The 15,694-nt window shown below is 36.0% G+C and overlaps 1 protein-coding gene across 1 annotated transcript; it reads left to right on the top strand.

Moving 5' to 3' along the window:
- Window positions 1-8,779: 8,779 nt before the first annotated feature.
- Window positions 8,780-9,881, top strand: LOC148253133 (uncharacterized). Its single transcript, XM_088207655.1, has one exon. It carries the CDS (start codon window positions 8,944-8,946, stop codon window positions 9,709-9,711), a length of 768 nt encoding a protein of 255 aa, XP_088063781.1. The 5' UTR covers window positions 8,780-8,943; the 3' UTR covers window positions 9,712-9,881.
- Window positions 9,882-15,694: the final 5,813 nt, after the last annotated feature.

Raw genomic sequence — 15,694 nt, 5'->3', positions numbered from 1 at the left:
GATCAAATCAGGCCATGAGAACAAAGAGAGAATAAATTATGCAGAAATTTTTTATAAAAAAAACCCGCAGAAAACTATCAAGAATACATAATATAAGTACAAATGATTTAGATATTTTTTATAAATATTGAACTATAATGTTATAAATGTTGCAATGTTATAACGTAAATATATCTAAAAGTTTCATAATTGGCTGAATTTAAATATACATGTATATACACTAAATTCATCTTCTTCAAAAATCCAAAAGAAATCAACTAAAATTAGGTGTATTAAGTGTATCAATAGAGATTTTTAGATTTTAGCTTTATCCAATTTAGGTTTAAATTCATTTTTTCTTTCAATTCTCAGCAAAATAAAGGTTGATACACCCTTTTCTTTTTCTTTGACTTCACTATTCAATTTTTTTGTTCTCACATGCTAAGCATACATGCCAATCAATATTCTAATCGCATATATATATATATACATATCATCAATTTGAGATGTCCATATTTTTCTTATGTAATTTTTCTAAATGTTAGAGTTTTGGTTATTTTAATTTTCTAAATGTTCTCTTTTCAATATTATAATTAATTTATAATAAATTAATATTTATTTTTTAAAAAAAGATTACCATGTTTCTTTTTAATGAATTTACTAATTAATTTTAAAGAATTTTTTAATTTAATTTTAAGGTCTTTAAAGTTTTAAACATAGTGCCAAATGCTTTCACAATTTTAAGATTATTATTTTTATATAATTCATATAAATCGCAAATATGTACAATGTAACAGCCCCGGAAAATATAAAAAAAGAAATGAGTATTTAAATATATCGAATGCGGAAGCGAGATCAAAATTTCAGTTAACATCCCTTACACGAAAAACAAAAAAAAACGTACTTAAAATATAAAAGGTTAAACTAACTAAGAAAGAAAACTCGACAATAAACTATGCGTATGACTACAGAGTCTCTAGGCATCCCCTTCGTCGTCCTCCTGCGGAACGGGCTCGGGAACCATGTCTTCCTGATCTGAAATGGTTAATTAAGGAGTGAGCTACACTAGCCCAGTAAGAACATCACGATATCTCACCGTCACGGAGATAAAGGTGGGTAGAAAACCACAAAAAGACCAATGGAGCATAATTTACAACAAACTCGTTTATTTACATAAAAACCTTTACCATCCACTTACCTTGGTGGAATTTATGAAAACAATATGAGAAAAACAATAACATCATCATAATCATTGAATAATCTAAGCTGTAAAACATAACACTTATCACGCCTCTTGTAATTCAATCATTGTACAACATATCTCTTTTCTCATTTACCAGCCTACTAGTATCCGTGGGGGTCCATAGGGGTTCCGCTACCCGTTAATCTTTAACATTCATAATCAGTTTCCAGGGCCGTCCCCATACCCCGTCCGGTATGGGCGCCAAAACCATGAACCTCAATACCCCGTCCGGTATGGGCACCAAAACCATAAGATCTCCATACCTCGTCCGGCATGTGAGACCACAATCCCGGTAGGGTTCCCTACGGACCCGGTCCGTCCACCATCTCCCAGGATATCTAGTCAGGCTAACCCCATCATACAATTATCAGTCCACACAATCTTTCATTTTCCTTTTCCTCAATAAGCATCATCAATTCACATACAAACAAGCAACAATAGTTCATGCCAAACAGACAACATACAGTATCGGTTTTTCAGTCATTCAACTCATGATTAATAAAAACGTAGTAAATGCACACAAATCTGTAAAATAAACACATCAAACCTCATTTTGCATTTAAAGCTGTAAACAGGCCAAATAACAGTAAACCACCAATCACACTAGACTCGGGCTCCATTAGCTACCGTAAGCAATTTCACACATGCGTTAATTCAAGAAATACCGTTTTATCATTTTGAACTTTAATACCGTGATAGGAAATAGGGTGAGGGGTCCTTACTTGTTTTCGGGATCCGAATACGATTCACAGTGCGCCTGCAGGCCGTCCCTAATTTTCCCTGAATTTTTCCTGGGGAACTGAAACACACTAACAGTACCTGCACGTGTTCCAAAAAAAATCCAAATTAGGCCCAGGGCCCCTTTCGGACCAAATCGCAACTCCGGCACGGCGGCTCTGCCGTGCTCCGGCGACGGCGCCGCCGCTGGCGGCGGCAAGTCGCCTCGGGTTGGCTGTTTTCGGCCGTTTTCGGCCGAATTCGGCCACGCTCGCATTGGTCCTTGTCAGAAAACAACCCTAGGGCCCTCGGGGGGCCAAAAAATTACGGAAAAACGGAGCTTACCGGCGGCGGCGCTCTCGGGTGCAGCGGCTCTCCGGCGAGGTTCGTGTTTTGGTGATTCGGCTCCGGTCAACCTGTAGAGAAAAGAATGGTGATCACGGTGATATAAAAATTGCATCGAACGGAGGCCGGGAAGGGCCTCGTCGGAGGCAAAAACCGAGAGGGGCGCGGCGGCGTCGCTGGGTTTCGGCCGCGTATTCCGGCCGTTTGGCCGGGATTTCGGCCTCAATTTGGCCATAGGAGGAATCAGCGGAGAAAAACGAGTCGGGGGTATGAAATTTACCTCGATCGGCGGTCGGAAATTTCCCCGGTGCGGCGGCGAGTGGCGGCGGGTGGCGGCGGTCGACCTCTGGTTCGTCTTCTCCGGCGAGCGGCTGGCGGCTAGGGTTTTTGGTCTGGTGTGGAGGTTCTATTTATAACCCCTTGCCTTTTGATCACAGCCGTTCATTTCGTTTTAATCTGAGCCGTTCGTTTTTGATTGAATCTGGGCCGTCCGATCGCGTGATTGATCTGGGCCGTCGGATCGCACCCACGCGGATCGCCAACGTGGCTCCTTTCGGAGTGACGCGATCTTGCCACGTGGCAGGCCCTGGTTGGCCGGGACTGCTGACCGGGCCTGCTGACGTGGCTGCTGACGTGGCACCCCCTTTTTTTTTTTTTTTTTTTTTTTTTTTCTTTTTTCCGGGTGCTACATACAAACTCAAAAAAACATATTATTCCTTTAAAACAAATATATTACAAAAAATAAAATTTAAAATTTAAATTTATAGTACTTTCTAATTTTAAACACCATGTGTAATTATTCAAAATACTCTAAGTCCTTTTTAATAAATTTTATAGTATTTCAATACATATATACTAACAATTTGTGTTAAAATTTAACCCCAAACTTAATGGCTTAATTAGTAACCACTTCATTAATGGTTTAATTAAAATATGTAGTAAAGAAGTTTTATGATTTGGAGGGTTTTTATTAATAAAAATGGTAATTAAAAACCTAAAATCACCTATTATATAAATACCTACTCTCTTTGTTTCAACCATTCATCCCATTAGGCTTCTCTTTCTCAACCAATTCTTTTTCTTAGAAACTCAACTCCAACCAAGCATGTCAAACAAGACTCAACAACGCATTCTAGTATTACTTATAGTCACATGGATTACAACGTTAATGCTACCCAGTTACTCCCAACTGATACCCGGATTGCCAAGATTTCCATGAATACCAAGATTATTTGGAATTCCAGGACTTTCAGGAACTCTGGGATTACTTAAGATTTTCATGAGTTCCATAAATTCCAGGAACTCTAGAATTGCTTAGAATTAGTAGTAATTTCAGGACTTCCAAGAACTCTAGAATTGCCTAGAATTCTAGAAATTTTAAGAATTCCAGAACTTTCAAGAATTTTAGGACTTCTAGGAATTCTAGGAATTTCAAGACTTTCAGAAACTACAAGATTGCTTACATTTTCAGAACTTTCAGGATTACTTAGATTTCCAGTAGTTCCAGAAATGTCAGGATTTGCTCAGATTAACTAATGTTTTGCATTACTAAGTAATATCCAAGGATGTCTGTCATCGCTTTTCACTTTCCCAATTGGGGGTCTCGCCCCTTCCTCTTTATGTTGCAATGAATTTCTAAACATCGGCAAAAACTGTTGGTCTATTATTTTTCCCTTAGCACCAAGTACTCCACAACTTATTCAAAACTTTTGCAACACTCAAAAGACATCTCCACCACCTCTTGAATGAGTTCATCTCCTTTAAGCCCCATGAAAAATCAACTAATTTTTAGTACTCCAAATTCAATTCTTCATTGGAGATTTAAGATTTTATTTTATTTTATTTTGATTAAAAAATATTTAATTTGATGAATTGAGCTTAAATTGTTTTCTTTAATGCAAGTAAATTTACCATAAGTAAAAATTGAAAAACTTTAATTTAGTTCATTTTTTTATTTTCTTAGTCTTTTTCTTCTTTATTTCTCAATGTATCTATAAATATATATATATATAGTTATTTTTGCTTCTCAATGTATCAACCATCAATAGATCAGTATCAATGGAATTTGCTCCTAATTAATCCAACGGCCACGTTTGCTTCGATTTTTGTTATAATCCTAGTAAATCTTACAATTGAATTTCATATTAGTCTTGAAATATATAATTATCATATGATTAAATAAATATTAAAGTTATTAATAATTCATATCAAAGACAAAGTATTTTTGATACGATATTCACAATAAGAGAACTATTATTTCTATATAAATGCGATTAGATATTTTTCTGACCATTCGAAATCAACAAAGAGATGCATGAGAACTATTAGTTTTATATAAACGCGATTAGATATTTTTTCTTATAGCTTTTTAAATACTTTACGGAGCATATACAATATCTTAATAAAATCGAAGGGTGCTATGTAGTTAGAAAGAATTACTTAGTTCATATTAAATATATAATTGAAAATCTTATTGAGAAATATATTCTCAGATAAACTCAATACTATGTATGCCAAATGTAATAAGACACATTTAGTAATTTATTCGACATGGTATATAATTAGTTTTTACGTATTATATATACATGCACACACATAACAGTAGATTCTAAACATTTCCTCAATTTCAATTACGAAAATGCAATTTTTTTTATAGTGTTTTGAGGAGTCTGATCAAGTATTAGAATGTACGGAATAAACTTATTAAAATTTGTTCTCAGTTTTAATAAATTTTATAAATAAGTAATACAAAAAATTTTAAAAGCCATAGAATATTATATTTTATGTCTCCATGCAAGATTGGCATCGGAGAATATTATTTATTATTATTATTATTATTTTAATCAACTCAAACAAACATCTGTACTGTGAACAAGGAAGAAAAACAACTATTTTGTTTCTATTCATCAAGTAATAATATATATGCATACATACATATACATGTGTAGAAAAACTTCTTAATGCAGCTTGAAGAGAGTAATCCATAATCAATGAAGTCATGCATTTAATTAGGAAAAAATGGTATCATGAAAGATTTAGTATATATAATTTTCTCTATTAATTGGATAAATTTTTTTTTTTTAAATCCTTTTAGTGTAGAATAAGAACCAATAAAATCCATAAAGATAAACATAAATTTTCAGGTTCTACAGTGAATGTTCAAAGTAATTCTCTTAGTGAATTAAAAACTTCTAAATCATCTTAGTATGAATTTTTTATTTTCAATGAGTAATGCAAATTCTTTTTATAGTGTCAATCTGATTTGATGAAGTATTAGTAAACAAAGAATATGCTTGATCAAAAAGCAAGGTGAGAATTTATTTTGTTATAATGAAGCTTTAATTCTTTAAATTAGTATGAAGACTCAGTCTTTGTTTAATGCACATTCGTCTAATTAGGAAAAAAATATATCATGGTAGGCTTACTATACAAAATTTTGTCAATTAATTGGTGTAACAACCCCGAAAATTAAAAAGGAAATGTATATATAAATTTTGAGTGCGGAAGCGAAATAAAAAGTTCTGACTAATATCCCTTACACAATAACCGAAATGTACTAACAATATGAAAGAATAAGTTAACTAAAGGAAATACTAGAAATGAAATACTATAAAGAAAACTATAAAATATTTAGGCATCTACTTGCCGTCTTCCTGCGGAATGGGCTCGTGAACCAAGTCCTCCTTATATGAAATAGTTAAGTAAGGATGTCACACTATATCACTGTCACAAAAGTAAAGGTTGGTAGAAAAACAAAAACGACCAATGGAGTACAATTTTTAACAAATTCATTAATCAATAATAAAACCCTTTACTATCCACTTACCTCGGTGAGATTTATGAAAATGACCCGTAGAAACAATAACATCAAAGATATCATGAATTCATACATACTCTGTAACATAGCACATGTCATACTTTTATTTTTCAATCATTAAACAATAATTTTCCTCTTTTATCAGCCTACCAGTATCAATGGGGATCCATAGGGGTCCCCGCTACACGTGAAACATTAAGTTAAATAACTTAATTCCAGAGCCGTCCCCATACCTCGTTCGGTATGGGTGCCAAAACATTTAAAGTCTTCATACCTCATCCGGTATGAGACAACGTTCCCGATAGGGTTCCCTATGGAGCTGGTCCGTCCACCATCTCCCAGAATATCTAGTGAGACTATCAACTTATCCATTTATCAATTCACATACCATTTTCCATTCTTTTCTTAGTTTTCTATTTCTCACATAAATGTGAACACTTAAACAAGTAACGTGCATTCAACGAGGCAAGCATACACTAAATCCACGAAACCAAGCAACAGTGAAGTAAACAGTGATTCATGCATCCGAAACCATAGAATAAATAAGCCACCTATCGTAACGTATTTAAAACCATAAAATAAATAAAACAGGAACTGACCGAAAAGTATATCAGATTCGGGCTCCATTAGCAACCTTAAGTAATTACGTGTATCTATATAATTCATAAAATACAGTTTTATCATTCAATTGAACTTTAATTTCACGATAGAAAATAGGGTGAGGGATCCTTACTTGATTCGAAGTCTAAAATCGATTTTTCACTGCGCCTACGGGTAGTCCCTAGATTCCCTGAATTTTTTTTTTTGGGAACTGAAACGCACTTACGGTACCTGCACATGTCCCCAAATAACTCAAAATCACATTCAGGGCCTACTCGACAAATTTTAAAATTCCGTCACGGCGGTGATCCGCCTTGGGTTGGTTGTTTCCGACCGTTTTCGGCCGAATTCGGCCAAACTTGTATTGGTTCCTGTGATAAAATACCCATAGGGCCCTCGGTGGGCTGAAAAAATATCGAAAATCGAAACTTATCGGCGGCAGGGCTCTCCGGTGCAGTGGCTCCGCCGGCTCGAGTCGCGATTTGGTGTTTTACTCCAGTCAACCTGTAGAGGAAGGAACGATGGTCATAATGGTGTAAAAATTACATCGAACGGGAATCGGGAAGGGCTTCATCGGAGGCAAAAACTGAAAAAACCCGCGGCAGCGACATTGGGCTTCGGCGGTGTTTTCTGGCTAATTGGCCGGTGTTTTGGCTCTGATTTAGCCATAGGTGGGTTTAGAATCGAAAGCATAGAAGGAAGTACTACTGAAATCAGTTGCACAATCACTCCCAACTTTCTGTATGGGGCTCTTAAGCTTCCTGTTGGACCGTGCGATGAACAACTTTTTGTGGGGCTCGAAGCGTGATGGGTGACCGAATATGTGCTGGATGGCAATTATACAGTGCAGTCGTCATACAGTTGCCAGCATGAGGTATGTGCAAAGAATGATGCGGACGGACCAAATATCTGGAAGTTAGCGTGGAGTGCGGTCATCCAGGCGAAAGTGAAAAAACGTTATGTGGAGGCTTCTTAATTGTAACCTTCCGGTGAAATCACAATTGAAAGAGAAAGGCATAGATGTAGACACAACATGTGCTCAGTGGGGCAGTGCAGAGTCGGCACATCATGTTTTTTTTTTTACCGTGAAAGGGCACGAAGATGTTGGGCGCACCTAGGAATTCGGGTCCCCGAAGGTCATTCCATGGATACGCAGAGTTAGGTGACACAGCTGGTTAGCTCCCGCACTAAGAAGGAGATTGAGGAGATATTCTGTGGGCTATGGCGTATATGGCTGGAAAAGAATGAAGTGATGTGGTCGGAGAAGTTGTAGATGGCCCCAACAACGGTTCAATTGATCCACAAATTCCTCCGCGCTTGGTAGCAAGCACGCTCAATTCATAAGAGTGGCCTAGAGAGCCAGATAAGGAGCCCGAAAACTACACCCCCGTGGCAAGCCCCTGATGCGGGCTACTGGAAACGTAATGTTGATGTTTTTACGTAGGATTCTAGTATAGGGGAATTATTCGTAATTCTGAGGGTGAGGCACTAGTTGCATTTACTGTTGTCTTGAGGAACTGCACATCGCCGTTCGTAGCCAAATTATTGGGCTGTAGGAATGCAATTTAGTATTTACTTCACCAAGTCCAAGGTGTGGGCATTGTTGAAGTCGACGCTCAGAAGGTGTATAAAATTTTATCCCGCAATGAGAATGATAACTCGGAATATAGTTTTATTCTTACTGATTGCTGTGAAATGCTAACTTCGAGACCGGATATAAATATCAGTTGGGCCGGCATGATTGTAATGTTATAGCCCACGAACTCGGCCGACTGTCAAGCTCTGTTCATCATTTCCATGTTCGGGAGACATTACCCAATGTGATATTTGCACTACTTAATTAATTAATGCATTATTTTTTTTTAAAAAAAATATATTATTAAAAACATATTTTAAAATTCAAATTTATTATACTTTCTAATTTTAAACACCATGAGTAATTATCCACAATAATTTAAGTCATTTTTAATAATTTTTATAGTATTTAAATATATATAATAAAATGTTAAAATTTAAATCCAAAATTAATGGCTTAATTAGTAACCACTTACCTAATGGTTTAATTAAAAGATAACAGTAAAGAAAATTTATGGTTTGAGGGGTTTTATTAATAAAAATACTAATTGAAAACCTAAAATCACTATTATATAAACACCAACTCTCTTTGTTTCAACCATTCATCCCATTAGCCTTCTCTTCATCAACCAATTCTTTTTCCGTCGGAACATAACTCCAATCAAGCATGTCAAGCAAGGCTCAACAAAGCATTATAGTATTGTTTATAGTTACATGGATTACAACGTTGATGCCATTAACCTACTCTCAACTAATACCAGGATTGCCTAGATTTCCAGGATTACCTGGAATTCCGGGAACACCAGGACGTCCGGGAATTCCTAAAATTCCTGGACTTCCCGGAACTCCGGGAATTTCCGGAATTCCGGGACTACCGGGAACTCCGGGACTACCGGGAATTCCAGGAATTCCGGGACTTCCGGGAACTCTAGGACTTCCTGGAATTCCGGGACTTCCGGGAACTCCAGGACTTCCTGGAATTCCGGGACTTCCGGGAACTCCAGGACTTCCGGGAATTCCGGGACTTCCGGAAACTCCAGGACTTCCTGGAATTCCGGGACTTCCGCGAATTCCTGGAATTCCGGAAACTCCAGGACTTCCAGGAACTCCAGGATTGCCTAGATTTTCAGGAATTCCAAGACTTCCAGGAATTTCAGGATTGCCTAGATTTCCAAGGATTCCAGGAGTTCCAGGAACTCCAGAATTTGCTCAGATTAACCAGTGTTTTGCATCACTAAATAGCATTCAACGATGTCTGCCATCGCTTTTCACTTACCCAATTAGTGGTCTCACCCCTTCCTCTTCATGCTGCAATGCATTTTTAAATATCAACGAAAATTGTTGGTCATTTATTTTCCCCTTAGTCCCAAATACTCCACAACTGATTCGGAACTTTTGCAGCACTCAAAAAGCATCTCCACCACCTCTTGAATGAGTTCAGCTTTTTCAAGCCCCATGGAAAATCAACCAATTTCTAAGTACCCTAAATTAAGTAATTCATTGGAGATTTAAGATTTTATTGTATTTTCTTCTGATAAAGAAATGTTTAGTTTGTTGAATTGAGCTTAAATAGTTTTGTTTAATGCAAGTAATTCTATCATAAATAAAAATTGAAAAACATTAATTTAGTTCATTTTCTATTTTCTTACATTTGTTTTTCTTTTTTCTTTTCAACGTATCTATATATATAGTTATTTTTGCTTCTCAACACATATATAGTTAAATATATTATCAACCATCATCAATAGATCAATATTAATAGAATTTGCTCCTAATAGATCCAACGGCTTGTTATAATCCTAGTAAATCTTACAATTGAATTTCATATTAGTCTTGAAATATATAATTATCATATGATTAAATAATATTAAAGGTACTAATAATTCATATCAAAGAGATAAAGTATTTTTTATACGATATTCACAACATTCAAAATTTTCAAAATATTAAATATTTTTCTGACCATTCAAAATCATCAAAGAGATTCGTGAGAACTATTATTTCTGTATAAACGTAATTAGATATTTTTCTTATACCTCTTTAAATACTTTACAGAAGGACATATACAATATCTCAATGAAATCAAAGGTAACTATATGGTTAGGAAGAATTACTTATTTCGTATTTAAATATCTCATTGAAAATCTTATTGAGAAACACATTCACCGAGATATACAATACTATGTATGCAAAATGTAATAACATTTATTTAGTTATTTATTCAACAAAGTGTATAGTTAGTATATACCTCCTATATATACACGCAAAAACATAACATCAGATTCTAAAGATTTCCTCATTTTCAATTAAAAAAAAATGCAATTTTTGTTTTAGTGTTTTGACAGAGTTTGATTAAGTATTAGAATGCAAGGAACAAACTTAACAACATGAATTTGTTCTCAGTTTTAATAAGTTCTATAAATATGTATTAAGAGAAAGTTTAAAATCCACATAATATTATATTTTATATCTCCATACGAGATTGGCCTAGGAGAATATTATTATTTTATTATTGTTATACGGGTGTAGAAAAACTTCTTATTGTAGCTTTAAGACAGTAATCCGTAGACAATGAGAGTGATACATTTAATCAGAAAAAATGTTATCATGATAGATTTAGTATATATAATTTTTTCCCTTAGTGAGAGCTTGGATAAATTCTTTTTTAAAAAAAAATATATTTTTTGGGTAGACTAAGAGACGACAAAATCCCTGTAGATAAATATAAATTATCATATTCTATAACTAATGTTCAAGTAAATCTACCGTTAGAATTTGATCCAAAATTAATAACTTAATAACCATTAAATTAATGTTGTAATTTAAAAATGGTAATTAAGAATCTCAATAAGTTTCATTTCTGTTATAAAATAAATACTCATTCTCTTCATTTCAACCGTTCGTCCTTGTAAGCTGCTCTTTTTTATCAATCAACTCTAGTACTAACAAAAAGTAAAAAATCTACTAATCAAATATGTCTAGCAAAACTCAACAAGCTGGTCCACTATTGCTTTTGGTCACATGGGTTGCGATATTGGTCTAACCAGGACACGCCCAGTTGCTACCAAGATTTCTGAAAATTTCAGGACTTCCAATAACTTCACAAATTAATCAGTGTTTGGCATCTTTGAGTGGCATTCAAGGGTGCATGTCATCACTTTTTACTTTTCCAATTGGTGGTCTTAACCCTTCCTCTTCCTCTGCAACACATTTGTAAATATCAATAAGAGTTGTTGGTCTCTTTTTTTCCCCTTAACCCCTTATACTCCACCACTGATCGAGAACTTCTGCAACATTTAAAAGTCATCTTCACCTCATGCTAAATAATTTCCGTTTCTTCAAATGCAAAAGGAAATCAACCAAATTCTAGTGCTCATAAGTTAGTAAGTTAGTGGAGATTTAATGTTTTATTCAAGTAAGAAGGAAATGCTTGGTTGGGTTAATGAGGTATAAATCTATTTTTGCAATTCATTATAAATAAATTAGAAAATCAAATAATTTTCTTTTAGTTAATTTCCTTTTTGCTTCTAAGCTATGATTCTCAGGCATTGACATGTGCACATTAGTCTTAACCAACTCCTTTTGTTGGTGCCAACAATGAATTAATTTTTAAGGGGAATTTTATGGTTAATCACTAATGTGATGTTGGCTATTAAATTCACTAAAAAGTGTAATGAAATTTTACGGTTAATCGCTTAATGTCCTAAGAACAAAGAGAAAATAAATTATGGAGACGTTAACCAAAAAGAGCCCCACTAAGAAACTAACCAAAAAAAAAAAAATTATATAGATAAGACATGACCCAAAATTATATTCAAAACTGTATAAGCTAAAGTTACATCGTTATTTATAATTATAAGAAAACTACTAGACCTTCCCCAAAGAGATGATATTAGAACTACCATTTCTATAAATATGCAATTAGAATCATTCTTATATGTGGTTTGGTGATTATTTATTTCTTAAGATTAGTTATGATTGGCGTTCTGTTCTATTTAAATTAATGAAGGAACACAAAAAATATACAAAGTCTAAGAGTCTAAAAAGGATAGATATTCAATTTGATAAACTCGAAGTTCTAAAAGGGATAGACATCCAATTCTAACAAACTCTGTATTTAATTTTTAAGGAGTAATTATTCTCTTAGTGAATTAAAAACCTCTAAATCATCCTAGTAGGAATTTTTTATTTTCAATGAGTAATGCAAATTCTTTTTGTAGTGTCGATCTGATTTGATGAAGTATTAGTAAACAAAGAATATGCTTGATCAAAAAGCAACGTGAGAATTTATTTTTTTGTAATGAAGCTTTAATTCTTTAAATTAGTAAGAAGACTCGGTCTTTGTTTAATGCACATTCGTCTAATTAGGAAAAAAAGATATCATGGTAGACTTACTATACAAAATTTTGTCCATTAATTGGAGCTTCTATAAACAAGAGTGAATTATTCTCTAGGAACCTAACATAAATCATCAGTTTCGATAAACGTTTAAGTAAATCAACAGTTAGAATTCACTCCAAAATTAACGATTTAGTAACGATTGAGTTAATATTATAAATAGTATTAAAAATAGTATTAAAGAAGCTTAGTTACTCACATTACTACTATAGCATAAATAATCGCTCTATTCGTTTCAATTTTTCATTGCAATAGACTGCTCTTGATCAATTAACTCCTAGTAATACGAAAAGACAAAAAAATTTACCAATCAAACATGGCAGGCAAAGCTCAACAAGCCATTCAATTACTGCTTCTGGCCACTTGGATTGCAATGTTGGTGCAACCAAGTCACACCCAGCTATTACCTGGATTTCCAGGAATTCCTGGACTTCCAGGAACTTCTCAAATTAACCAGTGTTTGGCATCTTTTAGTGGCATTGAAGGATGCTTGCTGTCACTTTTCACTTTTCCAATTGGAGGTCTTACCCCTTCCTCTTCTTGCTGCAATGCAATTCTAAATATCAGCAAGAGTTGTTGGTCAGTCTTTTTCCCCTTAGCCCCTTATACTCCACAACTGATTCAGAATTTTTGCGACACTCCGAAGGCATTCGCGGCACCTCCTAAATGAGTTCTTTTTTTTCAAATTCAACGGAAATCAACTAATTTCTAGTTCTCCTAGGTCATTAATATAGTTGAAATTTATAGTTTTATTTTATTTTATTTACGCAAAGAGAATAAACTTTAGCTGTGTCATTGAACTTTAAATTTATTTTTTCGAATAATTCATGCGAAAATAAAAACTAATTTTCTTTTAGTTCATTATTTGTTTTCTTACAGACTTCTTCCTTCTTATTTCAAAGCTGTGAATATATAAGCAAGTAATGTTGATGTAATATAAGCAAGGAATGCAATTTAGTATTTACTTCACCAAGTCCAAGGTGTGGGCATTGTTGAAGTCGACGCTCAGAAGGTGTATAAAATTTTATCACGCAATGAGAAGGATAACTCGGAATATAGTTTTTGTAACGGCCCTGGAAATGTTAAAATGGAGTGAGTATTTAAACACATAAAATGCGGAAGCGAGATCAAAATTTCAGTTAACATCCCTTACACGAAAACCAAAAACGTACTTAAAATATAAAAGATTAAACTAACTAAAAGAGAAACTCGAAAATAAAACTATGAGTATGACTACAGAGTCTCTAGGCATCCCCTTCGTCGTCCTCCTGCGGAACGGGCTCGGAAAACATGTCTTCCTGATCTGAAATGGTTAAATAAGGAGTGAGCTACACTAGCCCAGTAAGAACATCACGATATCTCACCGTCACGGAGGTAAAGGTGGGTAGAAAAACACAAAAGACCAATGGAGCATGATTTACAACAAATCCTTTTATTTATGATAAAACCTTTACCATCCACTTACCCTGGTGGAATTCATGAAACAATATAAGAAAAACAATAACATTATCACAATCATGGAATAATATAAGCTGTAAAACATAGCACTTATCACGCCTTTTGTAATTCAATCATTATACAACATATCCTTTTTTCATTTACCAGCCTACTAGTATCCATGGGGGTCCATAGGGGTCCCGCTACCCGTTAACCTTTAACATTCATAATCAGTTTCCAGGGCCGTCCCCATACCCCGTCCGGTATGGGCGCCAAAACCATAAACCTCAATACCCCGTCCGGTATGAGGGTGAAACGGGCCGTCCCCATACCCCGTCCGGTATGGGCGCCAAAACCATAAACCTCAATACCCCGTCCGGTATGAGGGTGAAACGGGCCGTCCCCATACCCCATCCGGTATGGGCGCCAAAACACATAAGATCTCCATACCCCGTCCGGCATGTGAGACCACAATCCCGGTAGGGTTCCCTACGGACCCGGTCCGTCCACCATCTCCCAGGATATCTAGTCAGGCTGACCCCATCATACAATTATCAGTCTACACAATCTTTCATTTTCCTCTTCCTCAGTAAGCATTATCAATTCACATTTTAAACAAGCAAATCGTAATTCATGCCAAATAGACAACATACAGTATCAATTTTTCAGTCATTCAACCCATAATTAATAAAAACGTAATATATGCACACAAATCTGTAAAATGAACACATCAAACCTCATTTTGCATTTAAAGCTGTAAACAGGCCAAATAACAGTAAATCACCAATCACACCAGGCTCGGGCTCCATTAGCCACCTTAAGCAATTTCACACATTCGTTAATTCAAGAAATACCGTTTTATCATTTTGAACTTTAATACCGTGATAGGAAATAGGGTGAGGGGTCCTTACTTGTTTTCGGGATCCGAATACGATTCACAGTGCGCCTACAGGCCGTCCCTAATTTTCCCTGAATTTTTCCCGGGGAATTGAAACACACTAACGGTACCTGCACGTGTTCCAAAAAATCTCAAATTAGGCTCAGGGCCCCTTTTTGGCCAATATCGCAACTCCGGCACGGCGGCTCTGCCGTGCTCCGGCGACGGCGCCGCCGCTTGCGGCGGCGATTCGCCTCGGTTGGCTGTTTTCGGCCGTTTCCGGCCGAATTCGGCCACACTCGCATCGGTCCCTGCGAGAAAACAACCCTAGGGCCCTCGGGGGGCCAAAAAAATCACGGAGAAGCAGAGCTTACCGGCGGCGGCGCTCTCGGGTGCGGCGGCTCTCCGGCGAGGTTCGGGGTTTGGTGATTCGGCTCCAGTCAACCTGTAGAGAAAAGAATGGTGATCACGGTGATATAAAAATTGCATCAAACGGAGGCCGGGAAGGGCCTCGTCGGAGGCAAAAACCGAGAGGGGGCGCGGCGGCGCCGCTGGTCTTCGGCCGCGTATTCCGGCCGTTTGGCCAGGATTTTTGCTTCGATTTGGCCACAGGAGGAATCAGTGTGGAAAAACGAGTCGGGGGTATGAAATTTACCTTGATCGGCGGTCGGAAATTTCCCCAGTGCGGCAGCGGGTGGCGGCGGTC

This window comes from Carica papaya, chromosome 7, assembly GCF_054855325.1.
Source record: "Carica papaya isolate Zhongbai chromosome 7, ASM5485532v1, whole genome shotgun sequence".
NCBI classification, from domain to species: domain Eukaryota; kingdom Viridiplantae; phylum Streptophyta; class Magnoliopsida; order Brassicales; family Caricaceae; genus Carica; species Carica papaya.
Note: the sequence above shows the minus strand (reverse complement) of the source record. Positions and strands in the feature narration are given on the sequence as shown.